At 49.8% G+C, this 24,526-nt stretch overlaps 1 protein-coding gene across 2 annotated transcripts in view; it reads left to right on the top strand.

Moving 5' to 3' along the window:
- LOC122551966 (lysosome membrane protein 2-like) overlaps positions 1 to 24,526 on the top strand; it is a 78,443-nt gene that overhangs the window by 6,086 nt on the left and 47,831 nt on the right. For both annotated transcript variants that reach the window (XM_087993162.1, XM_087993161.1), the window contains exon 2: positions 14,733 to 14,890. In XM_087993162.1, the coding sequence (XP_087849288.1) occupies positions 14,733 to 14,890 (158 nt within the window). The remainder of the gene's footprint in view (positions 1 to 14,732; positions 14,891 to 24,526) is intronic.

Here is a 24,526-nt window from a genome sequence, read left to right on the forward strand (position 1 = left end):
AGGGCGACAGGGGACAGTGCAGTAAGATATTGCAGGGCGACAGGGGACAGTGCGGTACGATATTGCAGGGCGACAGGGGACCGTGCGGTAAGATATTGCAGGGCGACAGGGGTCAGTGCGGTAAGATATTGCAGGGCGACAGGGGTCAGTGCGGTAAGATATTGCAGGGCGACAGGGGACAGTGCGGTAAGATATTGCAGGGCGACAGGGGACAGTGCAGTAAAATATTGCATGGCGACAGGGGTCAATGCAGCAAAATATTGCAGGGTGACTGGGGACAGTGCAGTAAGATATTGCAGGGCGACAGGGGACAGTGCAGTAAAATATTGCAGGGCGACAGGGGTCAATGCAGCAAAATATTGCAGGGCAACCGGGAACAGTGCAGTAAGATATTGCAGGGAGACCGGGGACAGTGCAGTAAAATATTGCAGTGCGACAGGGGGCAGTGCAGTAAAATATTGCAGGGCTACAGGGGTCAGTGCGGTAAGATATTCCAGGGCGATAGGGGACAGTGCAGTAAAATATTGCAGGGTGACAGGAAACAGTGCAGTAAGTTATTGCAGGGTGACAGGAAACAGTGCAGTAAAATATTGCAGGGCGACAGAGGACAGTGCAGTAAGATATTGCAGGGCGACAGGGGACAGTGCAGTAAGATATTGCAGGGAGACAGGGGACAGTGCGGTAAGATATTCCAGGGCGACAGGGGACAGTGCGGTAAGATATTGCAGGGCAACAGGGGACAGTGCAGTAAAATATTGCAGGGCGACAGGGGACAGTGCAGTAAAATATTGCAGGTCGACAGGGGACAGTGCGGTAAGATATTGCAGGGTGACAGGGGACAGTGCAGTAAAATATTGCAGGGCGACAGGGGACAGTGCAGTAAAATATTACAGAGCAACGGGACAGTGCGGTAAACTTTCCAGGGAGACAGGGGACAGTACAGTAAAATATTGCAGGGTGACCGGGGTCAGTGCAGTAAAATATTGCAGGGCGACAGGGGACAGTGAAGTAAGATAATCCAGGGAGGCAGGGGACAGTGCAGTCAGATATTGCAGGACGACAGGGGACAGTGCTGTCAGAAATTGCAGGGCGACAGGGGACAGTGCTGTCAGAAATTGCAGGGCGACAGGGGACAGTGTAGTCAGATATTGCAGGGCGACAGGGGACAGTGCAGTAAAATATTGTAGGGTGACAGGGGACAGTGCAGTCAGATATTGCAGGTCGACAGGGGACAGTGCGGTAAGATATTGCAGGGTGACAGGGGACAGTGCAGTAAGATATTGCAGGGTGACAGGGAACAGTGCAGTAAAATATTACAGAGCAACGGGACAGTGCGGTAAACTTTCCAGGGAGACAGGGGACAGTACAGTAAAATATTGCAGGGTGACCGGGGTCAGTGCAGTAAAATATTGCAGGGCGACAGGGGACAGTGAAGTAAGATATTCCAGAGAGACAGGGGACAGTGCGGTCAGATATTGCAGGTCAACCGGGGACAGTGCAGTAAGATATTCCAGGGAGACAGCGCACAGTGCAGTAAGATATTGCAAGGCGACAGGAGACAGTGCAGTAAAATATTGCAGTTTGACAGGGGACAGTGCAGTCAGATGTTGCAGGGCGACAGGGGACAGTGCGGTAAGACATTGCAGGGCGACAGGGGACAGTGCGGTAAGATATTGCAGGGCGACAGGGGACAGTGCGGTAAGACATTGCAGGGAGACAGGGGACCGTGCAGTAAAATATTGCAGGTCGACAGGGGACAGTGCAGTCAGATATTCCAGGGAGACAGGGGACACAGTAGTAAAATATTGCAGGGCGACAGGGGACAGTGCGGTAAGATATTCCAGGGAGACAGAGCACAGTGCGGTAAGATATTGCAGGGCGACAGGGGACCGTGCGGTAAGATATTGCAGGGCGACAGGGGACAGTGCGGTAAGATATTGCAGGGCGACAGGGGACGATGCGGTAAGATATTGCAGGGCGACAGGGGACAGTGCGGTAAGATATTGCAGGGCGACAGGGGACAGTGCGGTCAGATATTGCAGGACGACAGGGGACAGTGCAGTAAGATATTGCAGGGCGACAGGGGACCGTGCGGTAAGATATTGCAGGGCGACAGGGGACCGTGCGGTAAGATATTGCAGGGCGACAGGGGACAGTGCGGTAAGATATTGCAGGGCGACAGGGGACAGTGCGGTAAGATATTGCAGGGCGACAGGGGACAGTGCAGTCAGATATTGCAGGACGACAGGGGACAGTGCAGTAAGATATTGCAGGGCGACAGGGGACCGTGCGGTAAGATATTGCAGGGCGACAGGGGACAGTGCGGTAAGATATTGCAGGGCAACAGGGGACAGTGCAGTAAAATATTGCAGGGCGACAGGGGACAGTGCAGTAAAATATTGCAGGTCGACAGGGGACAGTGCGGTAAGATATTGCAGGGTGACAGGGGACAGTGCAGTAAAATATTGCAGGGCGACAGGGGACAGTGCAGTAAAATATTACAGAGCAACGGGACAGTGCGGTAAACTTTCCAGGGAGACAGGGGACAGTACAGTAAAATATTGCAGGGTGACCGGGGTCAGTGCAGTAAAATATTGCAGGGCGACAGGGGACAGTGAAGTAAGATAATCCAGGGAGGCAGGGGACAGTGCAGTCAGATATTGCAGGACGACAGGGGACAGTGCTGTCAGAAATTGCAGGGCGACAGGGGACAGTGCTGTCAGAAATTGCAGGGCGACAGGGGACAGTGTAGTCAGATATTGCAGGGCGACAGGGGACAGTGCAGTAAAATATTGTAGGGTGACAGGGGACAGTGCAGTCAGATATTGCAGGTCGACAGGGGACAGTGCGGTAAGATATTGCAGGGTGACAGGGGACAGTGCAGTAAGATATTGCAGGGTGACAGGGAACAGTGCAGTAAAATATTACAGAGCAACGGGACAGTGCGGTAAACTTTCCAGGGAGACAGGGGACAGTACAGTAAAATATTGCAGGGTGACCGGGGTCAGTGCAGTAAAATATTGCAGGGCGACAGGGGACAGTGAAGTAAGATATTCCAGAGAGACAGGGGACAGTGCGGTCAGATATTGCAGGTCAACCGGGGACAGTGCAGTAAGATATTCCAGGGAGACAGCGCACAGTGCAGTAAGATATTGCAAGGCGACAGGAGACAGTGCAGTAAAATATTGCAGGGTGACAGGGGACAGTGCAGTCAGATGTTGCAGGGCGACAGGGGACAGTGCGGTAAGATATTGCAGGGCGACAGGGGACAGTGCGGTAAGACATTGCAGGGAGACAGGGGACCGTGCAGTAAAATATTGCAGGTCGACAGGGGACAGTGCAGTCAGATATTCCAGGGAGACAGGGGACACAGTAGTAAAATATTGCAGGGCGACAGGGGACAGTGCGGTAAGATATTCCAGGGAGACAGAGCACAGTGCGGTAAGATATTGCAGGGCGACAGGGGACCGTGCGGTAAGATATTGCAGGGCGACAGGGGACAGTGCAGTCAGATATTGCAGGACGACAGGGGACAGTGCAGTAAGATATTGCAGGGCGACAGGGGACCGTGCGGTAAGATATTGCAGGGCGACAGGGGACCGTGCGGTAAGATATTGCAGGGCGACAGGGGACCGTGCGGTAAGATATTGCAGGGCGACAGGGGACCGTGCGGTAAGATATTGCAGGGCGACAGGGGACCGTGCGGTAAGATATTGCAGGGCGACAGGGGACAGTGCGGTAAGATATTGCAGGGCGACAGGGGACAGTGCGGTAAGATATTGCAGGGCGACAGGGGACCGTGCGGTAAGATATTGCAGGGCGACAGGGGACAGTGCAGTCAGATATTGCAGGACGACAGGGGACAGTGCAGTAAGATATTGCAGGGCGACAGGGGACCGTGCGGTAAGATATTGCAGGGCGACAGGGGACCGTGCGGTAAGATATTGCAGGGCGACAGGGGACCGTGCGGTAAGATATTGCAGGGCGACAGGGGACCGTGCGGTAAGATATTGCAGGGCGACAGGGGACCGTGCGGTAAGATATTGCAGGGCGACAGGGGACAGTGCGGTAAGATATTGCAGGGCGACAGGGGACGGTGCGGTAAGATATTGCAGGGCGACAGGGGACCGTGCGGTAAGATATTGCAGGGCGACAGGGGACAGTGCAGTCAGATATTGCAGGACGACAGGGGACAGTGCAGTAAGATATTGCAGGGCGACAGGGGACCGTGCAGTAAAATATTGCAGGGCGACAGGGGACAGTGCGGTAAGATATTGCAGGGCGACAGGCGACAGTGCGGTAAGATATTCCAGGGCGACAGGGGACAGTGCGGTACGATATTGCAGGGCGACAGGGGACAGTGCGGTAAGATATTGCAGGGCGACAGGGGACAGTGCAGTCAGATATTGCAGGACGACAGGGGACAGTGCAGTAAGATATTGCAGGGCGACAGGGGACCGTGCAGTAAAATATTGCAGGGCGACAGGGGACAGTGCGGTAAGATATTGCAGGGCGACAGGCGACAGTGCGGTAAGATATTGCAGGGCGACAGGCGACAGTGCGGTAAGATATTGCAGGGCGACAGGGGACCGTGCAGTAAAATATTGCAGGGCGACAGGGGTCAATGCAGCAAAATATTGCAAGGCGACAGGAGACAGTGCAGTAAAATATTGCAGGGTGACAGGGGACAGTGCAGTCAGATATTGCAGGGCAACAGGGGACAGTGCAGTAAGATATTGCAGGGAGACAGCGCGCAGTGCAGTAAGATATTGCAGGGCGACAGGGGACAGTGCGGTAAGACATTGCAGTGCGACAGAGGACAGTGCAGTCAGATATTGCAGGGCAACAGGGGACAGTGCAGTAAGATATTGCAGGGAGACAGCGCACAGTGCAGTAAGATATTGCAGGGCGACAGGGGACAGTGCGGTAAGACATTGCAGGGCGACAGGGGACAGTGCAGTAAGATATTCCAGGGAGACAGCGCACAGTGCAGTCAGATATTGCAGGGCGACATGGGACAGTGCAGTCAGATATTGCAGGGCGACATGGGACAGTGCAGTCAGACATTGCAGGTCAACAGGGGACAGTGCGGTAAGATATTGCAGGGCGACAGGGGGCCGTACAGTAAAATATTGCAGGGCGACAGGGGACAGTGCAGTCAGATATTGCAGGGCGACAAGGGACAGTGCAGTAAGATATTGCAGGGAAACAGGGGACAGTGCGGTAAAATATTGCAGTGCGACAGGGGACAGTGCAGTCAGATATTGCAGGGCGACAAGGACAGTGCAGTCAGATATTGCAGGGCGACAGGGGTCAATGCAGCAAAATATTGCATTGCGACCGGGGACAGTGCGGTAAGATATTCCAGGGACACAGCGCACAGTGCAGTAAGATATTGCAGGTCGACAGGGGACAGTGCAGACAGATATTGCAAGGCGACAGGGGTCAGTGCAGTAAAATATTGCAGGGCGACAGGGGACAGTGCAGTAAAATATTGCAGGGAGACAGGGGACAGTGCAGTAAAATATTGCAGGGAGACAGAGGACATGCGGTAAGATATTCCAGGGAGACAGGGGACAGTGCAGTAAGATATTGCAGGGTGACAGGGCACAGTGCAGTCAGATAATGAACGGCGACAAGGACAGTGCAGTCAGATATAGCAGGGCGACAGGGGACACTGCGGTAAAATATTGTAGGGCGACAGGGGTCAGTGCGGTAAGATATTCCAGGGAGACAGAGGACAGTGCAGTAAAATATTGCAGGGCGACAGGGGTCAATGCAGCAAAATATTGCAGGGCAACTGGGGACAGTGCTGTAAGATATTCCAGGGAGACAGAGGACAGTGCAGTAAATTATTGCAGGGCGACAGGGGTCAAATCAGCAAAATATTGCAGGGCAACCGGGGACAGTGCAGTCAGATATTCCAGGGAGACAGAGCACAGTGCAGTAAGATATTGCAAGGTGACAGGAGACAGTGCAGTAAGATATTGCAAGGTGACAGGAGACAGTGCAGTCAGATATTGCAGGGCGACAGGGGACAGTGCGGTAAGATATTGCAGGGCGACAGGGGACGGTGCGGTAAGATATTGCAGGGCGACAGGGGATGGTGCGGTAAGATATTGCAGGGCGACAGGGGACAGTGCAGTAAAATATTGCAGGGCGACAGGGGACAGTGCAGTAAAATATTGCAGGGCGACAGGGGACAGTGCAGTAAAATATTGCAGGGCAAGAGGGGACAGGGGACAGTGCAGTAAAATATTGCAGGGCGACAGGGGACAGTGCAGTAAAATATTGCAGGGCGACAGGGGACAGTGCAGTAAAATATTCCAGGGAGACTGGGGTCAGTGGAGTAAAATATTGCAGGGCGACCCGGGGCAGTGCAGAGACATTGCAGGGCTGCAGGGGACAGTGCAGTCAGATATTGCAGGGTGACAGGGGACAGTGCGGTAAGATATTGCAGGGCGACAGGGGACAGTGCGGTAAGATATTGCAGGGCGACAGGGGACAGTGCAGTAAGATATTGCAGGGTGATGGGACAGTGCAGTAAGACATTGCAGGGCGACAGGGGACAGTGCAGTAAGATATTCCAGGGCGACAGGGGACAGTGCGGTACGATATTGCAGGGCGACAGGGGACCGTGCGGTAAGATATTGCAGGGCGACAGGGGACAGTGCAGTCAGATATTGCAGGACGACAGGGGACAGTGCAGTAAGATATTGCAGGGCGACAGGGGACCGTGCAGTAAAATATTGCAGGGCGACAGGGGACAGTGCGGTAAGATATTGCAGGGCGACAGGCGACAGTGCGGTAAGATATTGCAGGGCGACAGGCGACAGTGCGGTAAGATATTGCAGGGCGACAGGGGACCGTGCAGTAAAATATTGCAGGGCGACAGGGGTCAATGCAGCAAAATATTGCAAGGCGACAGGAGACAGTGCAGTAAAATATTGCAGGGTGACAGGGGACAGTGCAGTCAGATATTGCAGGGCAACAGGGGACAGTGCAGTAAGATATTGCAGGGAGACAGCGCGCAGTGCAGTAAGATATTGCAGGGCGACAGGGGACAGTGCGGTAAGACATTGCAGGCGACAGGGGACAGTGCAGTCAGATATTGCAGGTCAACCGGGGACAGTGCAGTAAGATATTGCAAGGCGACAGGAGACAGTGCAGTAAAATATTGCAGGGTGACAGGGGACAGTGCGGTAAGATATTGCAGTGCGACAGAGGACAGTGCAGTCAGATATTGCAGGGCAACAGGGGACAGTGCAGTAAGATATTGCAGGGAGACAGCGCACAGTGCAGTAAGATATTGCAGGGCGACAGGGGACAGTGCGGTAAGACATTGCAGGGCGACAGGGGACAGTGCAGTAAGATATTCCAGGGAGACAGCGCACAGTGCAGTCAGATATTGCAGGGCGACATGGGACAGTGCAGTCAGATATTGCAGGGCGACATGGGACAGTGCAGTCAGACATTGCAGGTCAACAGGGGACAGTGCGGTAAGATATTGCAGGGCGACAGGGGGCCGTACAGTAAAATATTGCAGGGCGACAGGGGACAGTGCAGTCAGATATTGCAGGGCGACAAGGGACAGTGCAGTAAGATATTGCAGGGAAACAGGGGACAGTGCGGTAAAATATTGCAGTGCGACAGGGGACAGTGCAGTCAGATATTGCAGGGCGACAAGGACAGTGCAGTCAGATATTGCAGGGCGACAGGGGTCAATGCAGCAAAATATTGCATTGCGACCGGGGACAGTGCGGTAAGATATTCCAGGGACACAGCGCACAGTGCAGTAAGATATTGCAGGTCGACAGGGGACAGTGCAGACAGATATTGCAAGGCGACAGGGGTCAGTGCAGTAAAATATTGCAGGGCGACAGGGGACAGTGCAGTAAAATATTGCAGGGAGACAGGGGACAGTGCAGTAAAATATTGCAGGGAGACAGAGGACATGCGGTAAGATATTCCAGGGAGACAGGGGACAGTGCAGTAAGATATTGCAGGGTGACAGGGCACAGTGCAGTCAGATAATGAACGGCGACAAGGACAGTGCAGTCAGATATAGCAGGGCGACAGGGGACACTGCGGTAAAATATTGTAGGGCGACAGGGGTCAGTGCGGTAAGATATTCCAGGGAGACAGAGGACAGTGCAGTAAAATATTGCAGGGCGACAGGGGTCAATGCAGCAAAATATTGCAGGGCAACTGGGGACAGTGCTGTAAGATATTCCAGGGAGACAGAGGACAGTGCAGTAAATTATTGCAGGGCGACAGGGGTCAAATCAGCAAAATATTGCAGGGCAACCGGGGACAGTGCAGTCAGATATTCCAGGGAGACAGAGCACAGTGCAGTAAGATATTGCAAGGTGACAGGAGACAGTGCAGTAAGATATTGCAAGGTGACAGGAGACAGTGCAGTCAGATATTGCAGGGCGACAGGGGACAGTGCGGTAAGATATTGCAGGGCGACAGGGGACGGTGCGGTAAGATATTGCAGGGCGACAGGGGATGGTGCGGTAAGATATTGCAGGGCGACAGGGGACAGTGCAGTAAAATATTGCAGGGCGACAGGGGACAGTGCAGTAAAATATTGCAGGGCGACAGGGGACAGTGCAGTAAAATATTGCAGGGCAACAGGGGACAGGGGACAGTGCAGTAAAATATTGCAGGGCGACAGGGGACAGTGCAGTAAAATATTGCAGGGCGACAGGGGACAGTGCAGTAAAATATTCCAGGGAGACTGGGGTCAGTGGAGTAAAATATTGCAGGGCGACCCGGGGCAGTGCAGAGACATTGCAGGGCTGCAGGGGACAGTGCAGTCAGATATTGCAGGGTGACAGGGGACAGTGCGGTAAGATATTGCAGGGCGACAGGGGACAGTGCGGTAAGATATTGCAGGGCGACAGGGGACAGTGCAGTAAGATATTGCAGGGTGATGGGACAGTGCAGTAAGACATTGCAGGGCGACAGGGGACAGTGCAGTAAGATATTCCAGGGCGACAGGGGACAGTGCGGTACGATATTGCAGGGCGACAGGGGACCGTGCGGTAAGATATTGCAGGGCGACAGGGGACAGTGCAGTCAGATATTGCAGGACGACAGGGGACAGTGCAGTAAGATATTGCAGGGCGACAGGGGACCGTGCAGTAAAATATTGCAGGGCGACAGGGGACAGTGCGGTAAGATATTGCAGGGCGACAGGCGACAGTGCGGTAAGATATTGCAGGGCGACAGGCGACAGTGCGGTAAGATATTGCAGGGCGACAGGGGACCGTGCAGTAAAATATTGCAGGGCGACAGGGGTCAATGCAGCAAAATATTGCAAGGCGACAGGAGACAGTGCAGTAAAATATTGCAGGGTGACAGGGGACAGTGCAGTCAGATATTGCAGGGCAACAGGGGACAGTGCAGTAAAATATTGCAGGGCAACAGGGGACAGGGGACAGTGCAGTAAAATATTGCAGGGCGACAGGGGACAGTGCAGTAAAATATTGCAGGGAGACGGGACAGTGCAGTAAAATATTCCAGGGAGACTGGGGTCAGTGGAGTAAAATATTGCAGGGCGACCCGGGGCAGTGCAGAGACATTGCAGGGCTGCAGGCGACAGTGCAGTCAGATATTGCAGGGTGACAGGGGACAGTGCGGTAAGATATTGCAGGGCGACAGGGGACAGTGCGGTAAGATATTGCAGGGCGACAGGGGACAGTGCAGTAAGATATTGCAGGGTGATGGGACAGTGCAGTAAGACATTGCAGGGCGACAGGGGACAGTGCAGTAAGATATTCCAGGGCGACAGGGGACAGTGCGGTACGATATTGCAGGGCGACAGGGGACCGTGCGGTAAGATATTGCAGGGCGACAGGGGACAGTGCAGTAAAATATTGCAGGGAGACGGGACAGTGCAGTAAAATATTCCAGGGAGACTGGGGTCAGTGGAGTAAAATATTGCAGGGCGACCCGGGGCAGTGCAGAGACATTGCAGGGCTGCAGGGGACAGTGCAGTCAGATATTGCAGGGTGACAGGGGACAGTGCGGTAAGATATTGCAGGGCGACAGGGGACAGTGCGGTAAGATATTGCAGGGCGACAGGGGACAGTGCAGTAAGATATTGCAGGGTGATGGGACAGTGCAGTAAGACATTGCAGGGCGACAGGGGACAGTGCAGTAAGATATTCCAGGGTGATGGGACAGTGCAGTAAAATATTGCAGGGTGACAGGGGACAGTGCAGTAAGATATTCCAGGGAGACAGGGGACACAGTAGTAAAATATTGCAGGGCGACAGGGGACAGTGCGGTAAGATATTGCAGGGCGACAGGGGACAGTGCGGTAAGATATTGCAGGGCGACAGGGGACAGTGCGGTAAGATATTGCAGGGCGACAGGGGACAGTGCGGTAAGATATTGCAGGGCGACAGGGGATGGTGTGGTAAGATATTGCAGGGCGACAGGGGACAGTGCAGTAAAATATTGCAGGGCAACAGGGGACAGTGCAGTAAAATATTGCAGGGCAACAGGGGACAGTGCAGTAAAATATTGCAGGGCGACAGGGGACAGTGCAGTAAAATATTGCAGGGCAACAGGGGACAGGGGACAGTGCAGTAAAATATTGCAGGGCGACAGGGGACAGTGCAGTAAAATATTGCAGGGAGACGGGATAGTGCAGTAAAATATTCCAGGGAGACTGGGGTCAGTGGAGTAAAATATTGCAGGGCGACCCGGGGCAGTGCAGAGACATTGCAGGGCTACAGGGGACAGTGCAGTCAGATATTGCAGGGTGACAGGGGACAGTGCGGTAAGATATTGCAGGGCGACAGGGGACAGTGCAGTAAGATATTCCAGGGTGATGGGACAGTGCAGTAAAATATTGCAGGGTGACAGGGGACAGTGCAGTAAGATGTTCCAGGGAGACAGGGGACACAGTAGTAAAATATTGCAGGGCGACAGGGGACAGTGCGGTAAGATATTGCAGGGCGACAGGGGACAGTGCAGTAAGATATTGCAGGGTGATGGGACAGTGCAGTAAAATATTGCAGGGCGACAGGGGACAGTGCAGTAAGATATTCCAGGGCGACAGGGGACAGTGCGGTAAGATATTGCAGGGCGACAGGGGACAGTGCGGTAAGATATTGCAGGGCGACAGGGGACAGTGCGGTAAGATATTGCAGGGCGACAGGGGACAGTGCGGTAAGATATTGCAGGGCGACGGGACAGTGCGGTAAGATATTGCAGGACGACAGGGGGCAGTGCAGTAAGATATTGCAGGGCGACAGGCGGCAGTGTACAGTGCAGTCAGATATAGCATGCCAACAGCAGTCAGTGCAGTAAAATATGGCAGGGCAACAGGGGACCATGCGGTAAGTTATTGCAGGGCGACAGGGGACAGTGCAGTAAAATATTGTCGGGAGACGGGGGACAATGTCGTAAAATATTACAGGGACACGGGACAGTGCAGTAAAATATTGCAGGGAGAGAGAGGCAAGTGCAGGAAACACTTTGCAAGGAGACAGGGGAAGTACAGTTGATTTGGACTGCTGTTTGAAATCCCTCACATAGACTTCAGGGGCACATGACCTCCTTCTATACTGTGCAATAATTGTAGAATGTCGTGTGTATTAACCGAAGCATTGGTCCTGACGACGGAGTTGAGATGGCTGCAGTATTTCGGTGCTGAGTAGGTGAGATCTGCAGTTGGTCGGGTGTGCCACTTGGAGACAATCTTACTCTCCATGATTTGGAGCTGCCGGTGTTGGACTGGGGTGTGCAAAGTTAAAAATCTCACACCACCAGGTTATAGTCCAACAGGTTTAATTGGAAGCACACTATAAGTTTTTGCTATAAATTCTGTGTGTTAGGATTGAGCCCTCCACTACCACCTGATGAAGGAGCGACGCTCCGAAAGCTAGTGTGCTTCCAATTAAACCTGTTGGATTATAACCTGGTTTTGTGTGATTTTTAACTCCTTGCTCTCCTTGAGCATTCACATCAGATCATTAACTTTCTTCTTGCCATGCCCCAACAAATCTGAAGAAGATTCCAGACATTGAATTCCATTGCAGTATGTTCCAACAGGAGGAGTCTCCCCATTCCATTTCTCTTAGCACAATCTGTGGTGCATCGTCTGAAGTTTTGGATGTTTCCCATCACATTTATTGCCAATGTTCAACCTAGCAAAACTCAAACTGACATTGTGAAAAAATAAGTCAGTTTAGAAGCAAGCGTGAATGAGAGGATAGAGAGAAAAGGCCAGGAGAGGTGGGTGACACAGTGGCACTGCAGTGGCGCCTCATAGCGCCAGAGACCCGGGTTCAATTCCCATCCCAGGCGACTGATTGATTGTGTGGAGTTTGCACATTTTCCCCATGTCTGCGTGGGTTTCCTCCGGGTACTAATATGACTGAACATTGTTATGTATCAACTTGGAGTCAGGTGTTAGTGAGATTTGAAGGTCGCAGTTGAAGAATTATCCCCTAGTTACCAAAACGTTGCAGGTAAAGACTTTCCCTCAATCTTACTACATACCAGTGAAAAAGAACAGCTGAGCAAAATGATACTGTCTTACCCTGGTTGCTGAGGTTTCAATTGCAGTTGAAAAGGATCAGGACTACAGAATCTCAACCAATTCACAAAACAGCGGTCTGTGAAACCAAGTGTTCAACTACAAACATCAACACTTACTGGTAATCTCAACTGCAACAGCAGCAACATTCAACTGTCCACTCTTCAAAAGCAATTCAAAGATTGACCTGTATATATTTTATTTTATCTTTTTGGACTAACCTCTTGCATTTTGTAACTGATGTACTCTATTAATTCAAGAAGGCCTGATTAAATAGACTTTAGGAAAGTAGGTTTGTTTGGCTCTGGGAGAAAAGTGTCCAGAGGGGAAGTGATCTGTTCTAAATTAAACCTGCTACAAACAACTGGGGTGAGAGGGGCATGCTGAATAAAGAAGGGGAGCCAGCTCACCCTGCAGCAAATGGGAACCAAACATTTGGGATATCCTGTAATGAACTGAGCAACCTCACTTGTGGTCTAGTTGAAATAAGGATCAAATATACCCTAGTGTGTGTATGCAGGCCATTCGGCCCATCTAGTCTACACTGAGCTTCTGAAGACAATTCCAACCCCCTACCCTATCCCTATAACCCTGCATTTCCTATGGCTAACCCATCTAGTTTTCACATCCCCGGACAATATGGCTAATCCACCTAACCTGCATATCTTTGAATTGTGAGAGGAAACCAGAGCACCCAGGGGGAAAATGCGCAAACCCCACACAGACCAAGGCTGGAATCAAACCCGGGTCTCTGGCACTGAGAGGTAGCACTGAGCTACTGTGTCACCGCTAATGAGGATCAACAAGGCTAATTGTAAGTAGGGTCATTAGAAAGAGTGTTTTGAGGAGGGTCTTCTCTTGTTTAGGAGAGATGGATGGAAACGATGTTAACTTGTGGCTTCTGATGTTTAATGGGGCTGCCTGTTCCAGACCTGTCTCATCTGGCCATCTAAATTGATATGAATGGGAAGGGATGATGATTGAGTGAGTAAGGAGCAGATAATCTGCTATTACACCATTTAACACATGCATCAAAGGGGCAGTATCTCTGGCTTCATAGAACATAGAACATAGAAGAATACAGCGCAGTACAGGCCCTTCGGCCCTCGATGTTGCGCCGATCCAAGCCCACCTAACCTACACTAGCCCACTATCCTCCATATGCCTATCCAATGCCCGCTTAAATGCCCATAATGAGGGAGAGTCCACCACTGCTACTGGCAGGGCATTCCATGAACTCACGACTCGCTGAGTAAAGAACCTACCCCTAACATCTGTCCTATACCTACCACCCCTTAATTTAAAGCTATGCCCCCTTGTAATAGCTGACTCCATACGTGGAAAAAGATTCTCACTGTCGACCCTATCTAAACCCCTAATCATCTTATACACCTCTATCAAGTCACCCCTAAACCTTCTTTTCTCCAATGAAAACAACCCCAAGTGCCTCAGCCTTTCCTCATGCGATCTTTCTACCATACCAGGCAACATCCTGGTAAACCTCCTCTGCACCCGTTCCAGTGCCTCCACATCCTTCCTATAGTATGGCGACCAAAACTGCACACAATACTCCAGAGTCGGCTGCACCAGAGTCTTATACAACTGCAACATGACCTCAGTACTCCGGAACTCAATTCCTCTACCAATAAAAGCCAGTACGCCATATGCCTTCTTCACCGCACTATTTACCTGGGTGGCAACTTTCAAAGATCTGTGTACATGGACACCAAGATCCCCCTGTTCATCCACACTACCAAATATCCGACCATTAGCCCAGTACCCCATCTTTTTATTACTCTTACCAAAGTGAATCACCTCACACTTAGCTACATTGAACTCCATTTGCCACCTTTCTGCCCAGTTCTGCAGCTTATCTATATCCCGCTGTAACCTGCCACATCCTTCCTCACAGTCTACAACTCCTCTGACTTCCTCTGATGATGACAATAAGGTGCCAATGGTTATGGTGCATTTTATTTAAAAGGCAGATGTAAAGATGGTCCAAAGAAAGAGAGGGGACTGTGCCTTCACAGAAACTGCCCTTCAGGTATTTAAATCAGATAGTTGGGTATAAGTTTAGACTGGAAAGTTCTGTATCTACTGATGGTTGTCGTGCTGTTGACTGGATGATGGTTCTGTAAATACAGTAACGTTTCTGTGCTGATCTCCACAGCATGCAGAGCTCAAGCTGAACAGCGAGGTGTACAATAATTGGAAAGACCCCCCGGTCCCTGCTTACCTGCAGTTCTACTTCTTCAACGTTGAAAACAAAGAGGAAATCTTACAGGGAGCGAAAGCCATCGTGAAACAACTTGGGCCATACACATACAAGTAAGATGCACACTTACTGCTATCAACTGAATGTGATAGAAGGTGGAGTAGAGATCCAATAACCTATTCCATTGCATTATAACCTTTAAGTTTGCAATGTGAGACCTGTTTGAACATTGAGATGCTTTTGACATTTTAAAGATTTCTGTTTTTAATGGATAACTGCATAAAGATTCCTCAGTGAGGAAGCAGGCTATTCAACCCATCAAGTACACACAAACCCTCTGAACAGCATCCTATCCAGACCTGCCCTATCCCTGCATTTCCAATGGCTACCTCACACATTCCTGGACATTATGAGCAATTTAGCATGGCCAATCCACCCAACTTGCATGTCTTTTGGACTGTGGGAGGAAACATGAGTTCCCAGGGAAACCCATACAGATACAGGGAGACCATGCAAACACCACACAGACATCATCCAAAGATGGTATTGAACCTGCATCCCTGGTGCTGTAAGGCAGCAGTGCTAACCACTGAACCACCATGTCATATGTACCTGTTGCATTCTGTAACATTCAGGTGACACCTCAAAATATTTCAAAGCTTATGGGTGGCACGGTGGCTCAGTGGTTAGCACTGCTGCCTCATAGCGCCAGGGACCCAGATTCAATTCCAGCTTTGGGTGATTGCCTGTGTGGAGTTTACATGTTCTCCCCATGCCTGCGTGGGTTTCCTCTGGGTGCTCCGGTTTCCTCCCACGGTCCAAAGATATGCAGGTTAGGTGAATTGGCCATGCTAAACTGCCCGTAGTGTTAGTTGCATTAGTCAGTGATAAATGTAGGGGAATGGGTCTGGGTGGGTTGCTCTTCGGAGGGTCGGTGTGGACTTGTTGGGCCAAATGGCCTGTTTCCACACTGTAAGTAATCTAATCTAATGTAATGATATTGAGAAGGTACAGCGGAGATTTACCAGAATGATTCCAGGGATGCAGAGGAGACTTCAGTGATGCGATTAGACAGGAGCAGCTGGCAGTATCCCCTTGGAGGAGAGGATTTAATAGAAATTTAATAATTTAGTAGCAGATTTAATAGCGGTCTTAAATAATGACAGGTTTAAATAAGATTTGCAATGCTGTTTTCCTGAGAGGTAGGAGCTGAAAATGTGTTGCTGGGAAAGCGCAGCAGGTCAGGCAGCATCCAAGGAACAGGAGAATCGACGTTTCGGGCATAAGCCCTTCTTCAGGAATGTTCTCCTGTTCCTTGGATGCTGCCTGACCTGCTGCGCTTTTCCAGCAACACATTTTCAGCTCTGATCTCCAGCATCTGCAGTCCTCACTTTCTCCTTCCTGAGAGGTAGGGACAAGGACAAAGGTATACAGATTTTGAGCGAGAGATATTAGGGACATGGGGAGGTGTTGGGTGGAAGAATCATTTTATACAACAAGAGGTATGGACCAAGAACCCACTCCTTATGAGGGCAGTGGAAACAGGAAATGGTATGTTGTCATGAAAGGAAATTTGGGGGTGAATGTTTGAGAGAAATAAATAGGCAGGGCCAAAGGAACAGGAGTGACTGGATTGCTGTACAGAACACCAGCATGTACTTGATGGGCTGAATGGCCTTTTCCTGTGCAGTAATAATAATCCATGACAAGTTTTTCCCCTTTGTAACAGAGAGTGGTGATAGCAGAACCGTGAGGTTCTAACAATCAGGGAAAGCTCAACAGCCTTTGTTATCAGAAAACTGACGACAGAAGGAATATTTGCACTTGTGGAAAACAACAGGTCAAGAAGCCATTTTGTTCATATGGTCACCAAGAAATCAGACGGGGAATTCAGAAGAAACAACTCTACCCAGAGAGACAAGTGAATGGGGGTTACATGGGCAGGAATCCAGGTCATTCATGAGAAGTTACTCTCTGGCAGGAGGAGTGTTCTTGGTGATGATAGTTAAGAGGGGTGGGTTCCTCCCAGCATTATCTTTCCTGACTGCATCAAGCACAAAGCCAAGAGGTGGGAAAGATGTGCTATTCCCACCAGGCAGCAAGAAGATGACCAAGTGTCTTTAGGAGTCCAGGCTTGATCAGAGGTGACAGAAGCTGTAGGAACATCACTGCTGACCACCTGGGTCCTAATGGGTTTGACCTGATGAGGGAGGTGAGTCAAGAGAGTGGTGCTGGAAAAGCACAGCAGGTCAGGCAGCATCTGAGGAGCAGGAAAATCGACGTTTCGGGCAAAAGCCCTTCATCGGGAATTGATGAAATTGGGCTTTTGCCTGAAACATCGATTTTCCTGCTCCTTGGATTCTGCCTGACCTGCTGTGCTTTTCCAGCACCACACTCTTGACTCTAATCTCCAGCATCTGTAGTCCTCACTTTCACCCTGATGTGGGAGGTGCTCACTACACTGCAGCCAGTGTAAGAGGATGCAGACCCAATGACACAGCTCACTCTTTCTGAAGTTGTACTCTCTGTGACCCATGACCCCTCTCCCAACACCACTCTTTGAGTCACATGTTTGATTCTCTGCTTGATTTCATTGAGCTTGTGGCTACTGTTGCCAGCAGGCTTTTTTTTATATTGCATGGTGACTCAGTGGTTAGCACTGCTGCCTCACAGCACCAATGGGACCTGGCTTCAATTCCAGCCTTGGGTGACTGTCTGTGTGAAGTTTGCACGTTCTCCCCGTGGGTTTCCTCTGGGTGCTCGGTTTCCTCCCACAGTCCAAAGATGTGCAGGTCAGGTGAATTGGCCATGTTAAATTTCCCATAGTGTTAGGTACATCATTCAGAGGGAAATGGGACTGGGTGGGTTACTCTTTGGAGGGTTGTTGTGGACCTGTTGGGCCGAAGGGCCTGTTTCCACACTGTAGGGAATCTAATCTAAACCCTTCTGTGCTGTAGCTTGCTGCATTTTTTTTCCCATCTCAACAATATTCAGCCCCTCTATTCTTCCTGCCAAAGTGCATAACCTGACATTTGCACACATTATATTCCAACTGTCAAGTTCGTACCCTTTCACTTAACCTGTCTCTGACCCTCTGCGCTGTTTGAGTTGTCCTCACCATTTGTCTTCCCATCTATTTTTTATGGCATTTGCAAACCTGGTTATAGTACATTCGTCTTCCTCATCCAAATCATTAATGCATAGAATAAATAATTGTGGTCCCAGCACTGGTCCCTGTGGCACTCCACTAGTTCCAGGTTGCCAGCTTAAAGTGTCCCCCTTATCCCAGCTATTTGTGCTCTATTAGTTACCCATGCTATAATGCCATCTCTAACCCCATGGCCTTGTCTTATTATGGTTCATGTGGGACCTTATTGATGCTTTTGGGAATCTAATATATAACATAGAACATAGAACATAGAACAATACATTACAGAACAGGCCCTTCGGCCCACGATGTTGTGCCGAACTTCTAACCTAGATTAAGTACCCATCCATGTACCTATCCAAATGCCGCTTAAAGGTCGCCAATGATTCCGACTCTACCACTCCCACGGGCAGCGCATTCCATGCCCCCACCACTCTCTGGGTAAAGAATCCACCCCTGACATCTCCCCTATACCTTCCACCCTTCACCTTAAATTTATGTCCTCTTGTAACACTCTGTTGTACCCGGGGAAAAAGTTTCTGACTGTCTACTCTATATATTCCTCTGATCATCTTATAAACCTCTATCAAGTCACCCCTCATCCTTCGCCGTTCCAACGAGAAAAGGCCGAGAACTCTCAACCTATCCTCGTATGACTTCCTCTCCATTCCAGGCAACATCCTGGTAAATCTTCTCTGCACCCTCTCCAAAGCTTCCACATCTTTCCTAAAGTGAGGCGACCAGAACTGCACACAGTACTCCAACTGTGGCCTAACCAAAGTCCTGTACAGCTGCAACATCACTTCACGACTCTTGAATTCAATCCCTCTGCTAATGAACGATAATACTCCATAGGCCTTCTTACAAACTCTATCCACCTGAGTGGCAACCTTCAAAGATCTATGTACATAGACCCCAAGATCCCTCTGTTCCTCCACCTGACTAAGAACCCTACCATTAACCCTGTATTCCGCATTCTTATTTGTTCTTCTAAAATGGACAACCTCACACTTGGCAGGGTTGAACTCCATCTGCCACTCCTCAGCCCAGCTCTGCATCATATCTAAGTCCCTCTGCAGCCGACAACAGCCCTCCTCACTGTCCACAACTCCACCTATCTTCGTATCATCTGCAAATTTACTGACCCACCCTTCGACTCCCTCATCTAAGTCATTAATAAAAATTACAAACAGCAGAGGACCCAGAACTGATCCCTGCGGGACTCCACTTGTAACTGGGCTCCAGGCTGAATATTTACTATCCACCACCACTCTCTGCCTTCGACTGGTTAGCCAGTTTTCTATCCAATTGGCCAAATTTCCCTCTCTCCCATGCCTCTTGACTTTCCGCATAAGCCTACCATGGGGAACCTTATCAAATGCCTTACTAAAATCCATGTACACTACATCCACTGCTCTACCCTCATCCACATGCTTGGTCACCTCCTCGAAGAATTCAATAAGACTTGTAAGGCAAGACCTACCCTTCACAAATCCGTGCTGGCTGTCCCTAATCAAGCAGTGTCTTTCCAGATACTCATAAATCCTATCCCTCAGTATCCTTTCCATTACTTTGCCTACCACAGAAGTAAGACTAACAGGCCTGTAATTCCCGGGGTTATCCCTATTCCCTTTTTTGAACAGGGGCACAACATTCGCTACTCTCCAGTCCCCTGGTACCACCCCCGTTGCCAGTGAAGACGAGAAGATCATTGCCAACGGTACTGCAATTTCCTCTCTTGCTTCCCACATAATCCTAGGATATATCCCGTCAGGCCCGGGGGACTTGTTTATCCTCAAGTTGTTCAAAATGTCCAACACATCTTCCTTCCTAACAGGTATCTCTTCTAGCTTACCAGTCCATTTCACACTCTCCTCTTCTAAATACGGTCCCTCTCGTTCGTAAATACTGAAGAGAAGTATTTGTTCAAGACCTCTCCTATCTCTTCCGACTCAATACACAGTCTCCCACTACTGTCCTTGATCGGACCTACCCTCGTTCTCGTCATTCTCAGGTTTCTCACATACGCATAAAATGCCTTGGGGTTATCCTTGATCCTATCCGCCAAAGATTTTTCATGCCCTCTCTTAATCCCTTTCTTCAGGTCCCTTCTGGCTATCCTGTATCCCTCCACTGCTCTGTCTGAATCCTGTTTCCTCAACCTTATGTAAGCCTCCTTCTTCCTCTTTACCAGACATTCAACCTCTCTCGTCAACCAAGGCTCCCTCACACGACCATTTCTTTCCTGCCTGATAGGTACATACATATCATGGACACGTCGTATCTGCTCTTTGAAAAAGTTCCACATTTCCACCACATCCTTCCCTGACAGCCTATGCTCCCAACGTATGCTCCTCAAATCCTGCCTTACAGCATCGTAATTTCCCTTCCCCCAATTATAAAATCTACCTTGTTGTGCGCACCTATCTCTCTCCATAACCAAGGTGAAAGTCACAGAATTGTGGTCACCATCACCAAAATGTTCACCCACTAACAAGCCCGCCACTTGTCCCGGTTCATTACCGAGTACCAAATCCAATATGGCCTCCCCTCTGGTTGGACAATCTACATACTGCGTTAGAAAAGCTTCCTGGACACACTGCACAAACACCGCCCCATGCAATCTATTTGATCTAAAGAGCTTCCAATCAATATTTGGGAAGTTGAAGTCGCCCATGACTACGACCCTGTGGCTTCTGCACCTTTCCAAAATAGAACATAGAACATAGAAGAATACAGCGCAGTACAGGCCCTTGGGCCCTCGATGTTGCGCCGATCCAAGCCCACCTAAACTACACTAACCCACTATCCTCCATATACCTATCCAATGCCCTCTTAAATGCCCATAAAGAGGGAGAGTCCACCACTGTTACTGGCAGGGCATTCCATGAACTAACGACTCGCTGAGTGAAGAACCTACCCCTAACATCAGTCCTATATCTACTCCCCCTTAATTTAAAGCTATGCCCCCTTGTAATACCCGACTCAATACGCGGGAAAAGGTTCATACTGTCGACCCTATCTAACCCCCTAATCATCTTGTACACCTCAATCAAGTCACCCCTAAACCTTCTTTTCTCTAGTGAAAACAGCCCCAAGTGCCTCAGTCTTTCCTCATACGATTTTCCTTCCATACCAGGCAACATCCTGGTAAACCTCCTCTGCACCCGTTCCAATGCCTCCACATCCTTCCTATAGTATGGCGACCAAAACTGCACACAATATTCCAGATGCGGCCGTACCAGAGTCTTATACAACTGCATCATGACCTCAGGACTCCGGAACTCAATTCCTCTACCAATAAAAGCCAGTACGCCATATGCCTTCCTCACCGCACTATTTACCTGGGTGGCAACTTTCAGAGATCTGTGTACATGGACACCAAGATCCCTCTGCTCATCCACACTACCAAGTATCCGACCATTAGCCCAGTACCCCATCTTTTTGTTATTCTTCCCAAAGTGAATCACCTCGCACTTAGCTACATTGAATTCCATCTGCCACCTTTCTGCCCAGCTCTGCAGCTTCTCTATATCCTGCTGTAACCTGCCACATGCTTCCTCACTGTCAACAACTCCTCCGACTTTCGTGTCATCCGCAAACTTGCTCACCCAACCTTCTAACCCCTCTTCCAGGTCATTTATAAAAATGACAAACAGCAATGGTCCCAAAACAGATCCTTGCGGAACACCGCTAGTGACGGCACTCCATGAAGAAACTTTGCCATCAACTACTACCCTCTGTCTTCTTCCATCCAGCCAATTCCTAATCCAAACCTCCAACTCACCCTCAATGCCATATCTCCGTATTTTCTGCAGTAGCCTACCATGGGGAACCTTATCAAACGCCTTACTAAAATCCATATATACCACATCTACCGCTTTCCCCTCATCAACCTCCTTCGTCACCTTTTCAAAGAATTCAATAAGGTTTGTGAGGCACGACTTGCCCTTCACAAAACCATGCTGACTATCCTTGATCACATTATTCCTATCTAGATGTGCATAAATCCTATCCCTTACAATTCTCTCTAAGACTTTGCCCACAACAGAAGTGAGACTCACCGGCCTATAGTTACTAGGGCTATCCCTACTCCCCTTTTTGAACAAGGGAACCACATTTGCTATCCTCCAGTCTTCTGGGACTACTCCTGTAGACAAAGAGGACATAAAAATCAAGGCCAATGGCTCTGCAATCTCCTCCCTTGCTTCCCAGAGAATCCTAGGATAAATGCCATCAGGCCCAGGGGACTTATCTATTTTCACCTTTTCCAGGATTTCCAACACCTCTTCTCTACATACCTCAAAGCCATCCATTCTACTTATTTGTGCCTCAGTATTCTCATCGACAACAATGCCCTGTTCCTGAGTGAATACTGAAGAAAAGTATTCATTCAGTGTCTCCCCAATCTCTTCCGCCTCCACACGCAACTTCCCCCTACTATCCTTGACTGGACCTATTCCTACCCTAGTCATTCTTTTATTCCTAACATACCTATAGAAAGCCTTAGGGTTTTCCCTAATCCTATCTACTAAGGACCTTTCATGTCCCCTCCTTGCTGCTTTTAGCTCTCTCTTCAGGTCCTTCCTGGCTACCCTATAACTCTCAATCGCCCCAATTGAACCTTCACGTCTCATCTTGAGATAGGCCGCCCTCTTCCATTTAACAAGGGATTCCAATTCCTTATTAAACCACGGCTCCCTCGCACGACCCTTTCCTACCTGCCTGACCGGTACATAATTATCAAGGACACTCAATAGTTGCCCCTTGAACAAGTTCCACATATCATTTACACTCTTGCCTTGGAGTCTACTTTTCCAAGCCACACATCCTAAGTCATGCCTCACCGCATCATAATTTCCCTTACCCCAGCTATAATTCTTGCCCTGTAGTACACACTTATCCCTCTCCATCACGAGTGTAAAAATCACCGAATTATGGTCACTATCCCCAAAGTGCTCACCTACCTCTAATTCTAACACCTGGCCTGGTTCGTTACCCAGAACCAAATCCAGTATGGCCTCACCTCTTGTTGGCCTGTCTACATATTGTGTCAGGAAACTCTCCTGCACACATTGAACAAACACTGACCCATCTAACGAACTTGAGCTATAGCTTTCCCAATCAATATCAGGAAAGTTAAAGTCCCCCATAACAACCACCCTATGACTGTCACTCATCTCCTGAATCACCTTCCCAATCCTTTCTTCAATGATTCTAGGACTATTAGGAGGCCTGTAAAAGACTCCTAACAGGGTGACCTCGCCTTTCCTATTCCTAACCTCAGCCCAAACTACCTCAGATGGCAAGTCCTCATCCATCGTCCTTTCCACCGCTGTAATACTATCTTTGACAAGCAATGCCACACCTCCCCCTCTTTTACCCCCACCTCTAAACCTACTAAAACATTTAAATCCCGGAACCTGCAACAGCCAATCCTGTCCCTGTTCTAGCCATGTCTCCGTAATAGCCACAACATCGAAGTCCCAGGTACCAACCAACGCTGCAAGTTCACCTACCTTATTTCGTATACTTCTTGCATTGAAGTATACACACTTCAAGCCACTTCCCTGTTTACAGGCACCCTCCTTGGAAATTGATGCCATGTTCCTCACCTCCCTACACTCCAGGCCCTGCACCCTGAAGCTACAATCTGGGTTCCCATGCCCCTGCCGAGTTAGTTTAAATCCCCCCCAAGAGCACTAGCAAACCTCCCCCCAAGGATACTGGTTCCCCTCAGGTTCAGGTGTAGACCATCCTGTTTATAGAGGTCCCACCGTCCCCAGAAAGAACCCCAGTTATCCAAAAACTGGAACCCCTCCCTCCTGCACCATCCCTGAAGCCACGCATTTAATTGTTCTCTCTCCCTATTCCTCGAATCTCTATCACGTGGCACGGGTAACAAACCAGAGACAACAACTCTGTTTGTTCTAACTCCAAGCTTCCAACCTAGCTCCCTGAAAGCCTGTCTAACATCCTCAGCACTCCTCCTACCTATGTCGTTGGTGCCAATGTGGACCACGACTTCGGGTTGCTCCCCCTCCCCCTCCAGGACCCGGAAAACACGATCAGAGACATCACGTACCCTTGCACCTGGGAGGCAACATACCAAACGTGAGTCTCTCTCGTTCCCACAAAACCGCCTATCTGTGCCACGAACTATCGAGTCCCCAATTACTACTGCTCTGCTCTTCTTCACCCTTCCCTTCTGAGTAACGGGGACAGGCTCCGTGCCAGAGACCTGAGCCCCGTTACTTACCCCTGGTAAGTCATCCCCCCCACAAGTATCCAAAACGGTATACTTGTTCTTGAGGGGAACAAAATCTGTTTCCCAATCTGTTTCTCCACATCTCTGCTGCTATTGGGGGGCCTATAGTAAACACCCAACAAGGTGACTGCACCTTTCCTATTTCTGACTTCAGCCCATACTACCTCCAGAGGCAGATCCCCCTCAAACTTCCTTTCTGCAGCCGTTATACCATTTCTAATTAGCAATGCCACCCCCCTTCCTTTTTTCCCACCCTCCCTAATCTTACTGAAACACCTGTAACCAGGAACCTCCAATAGCCATTCCTGTCCCTCATCTATCCACGTTTCCGTG

Source organism: Chiloscyllium plagiosum, unplaced genomic scaffold, assembly GCF_037043375.1.
Source record: "Chiloscyllium plagiosum isolate Xiang-an unplaced genomic scaffold, Cpla_swu_hap1 HiC_scaffold_12, whole genome shotgun sequence".
Taxonomy (NCBI): Eukaryota; Metazoa; Chordata; class Chondrichthyes; order Orectolobiformes; family Hemiscylliidae; genus Chiloscyllium; species Chiloscyllium plagiosum.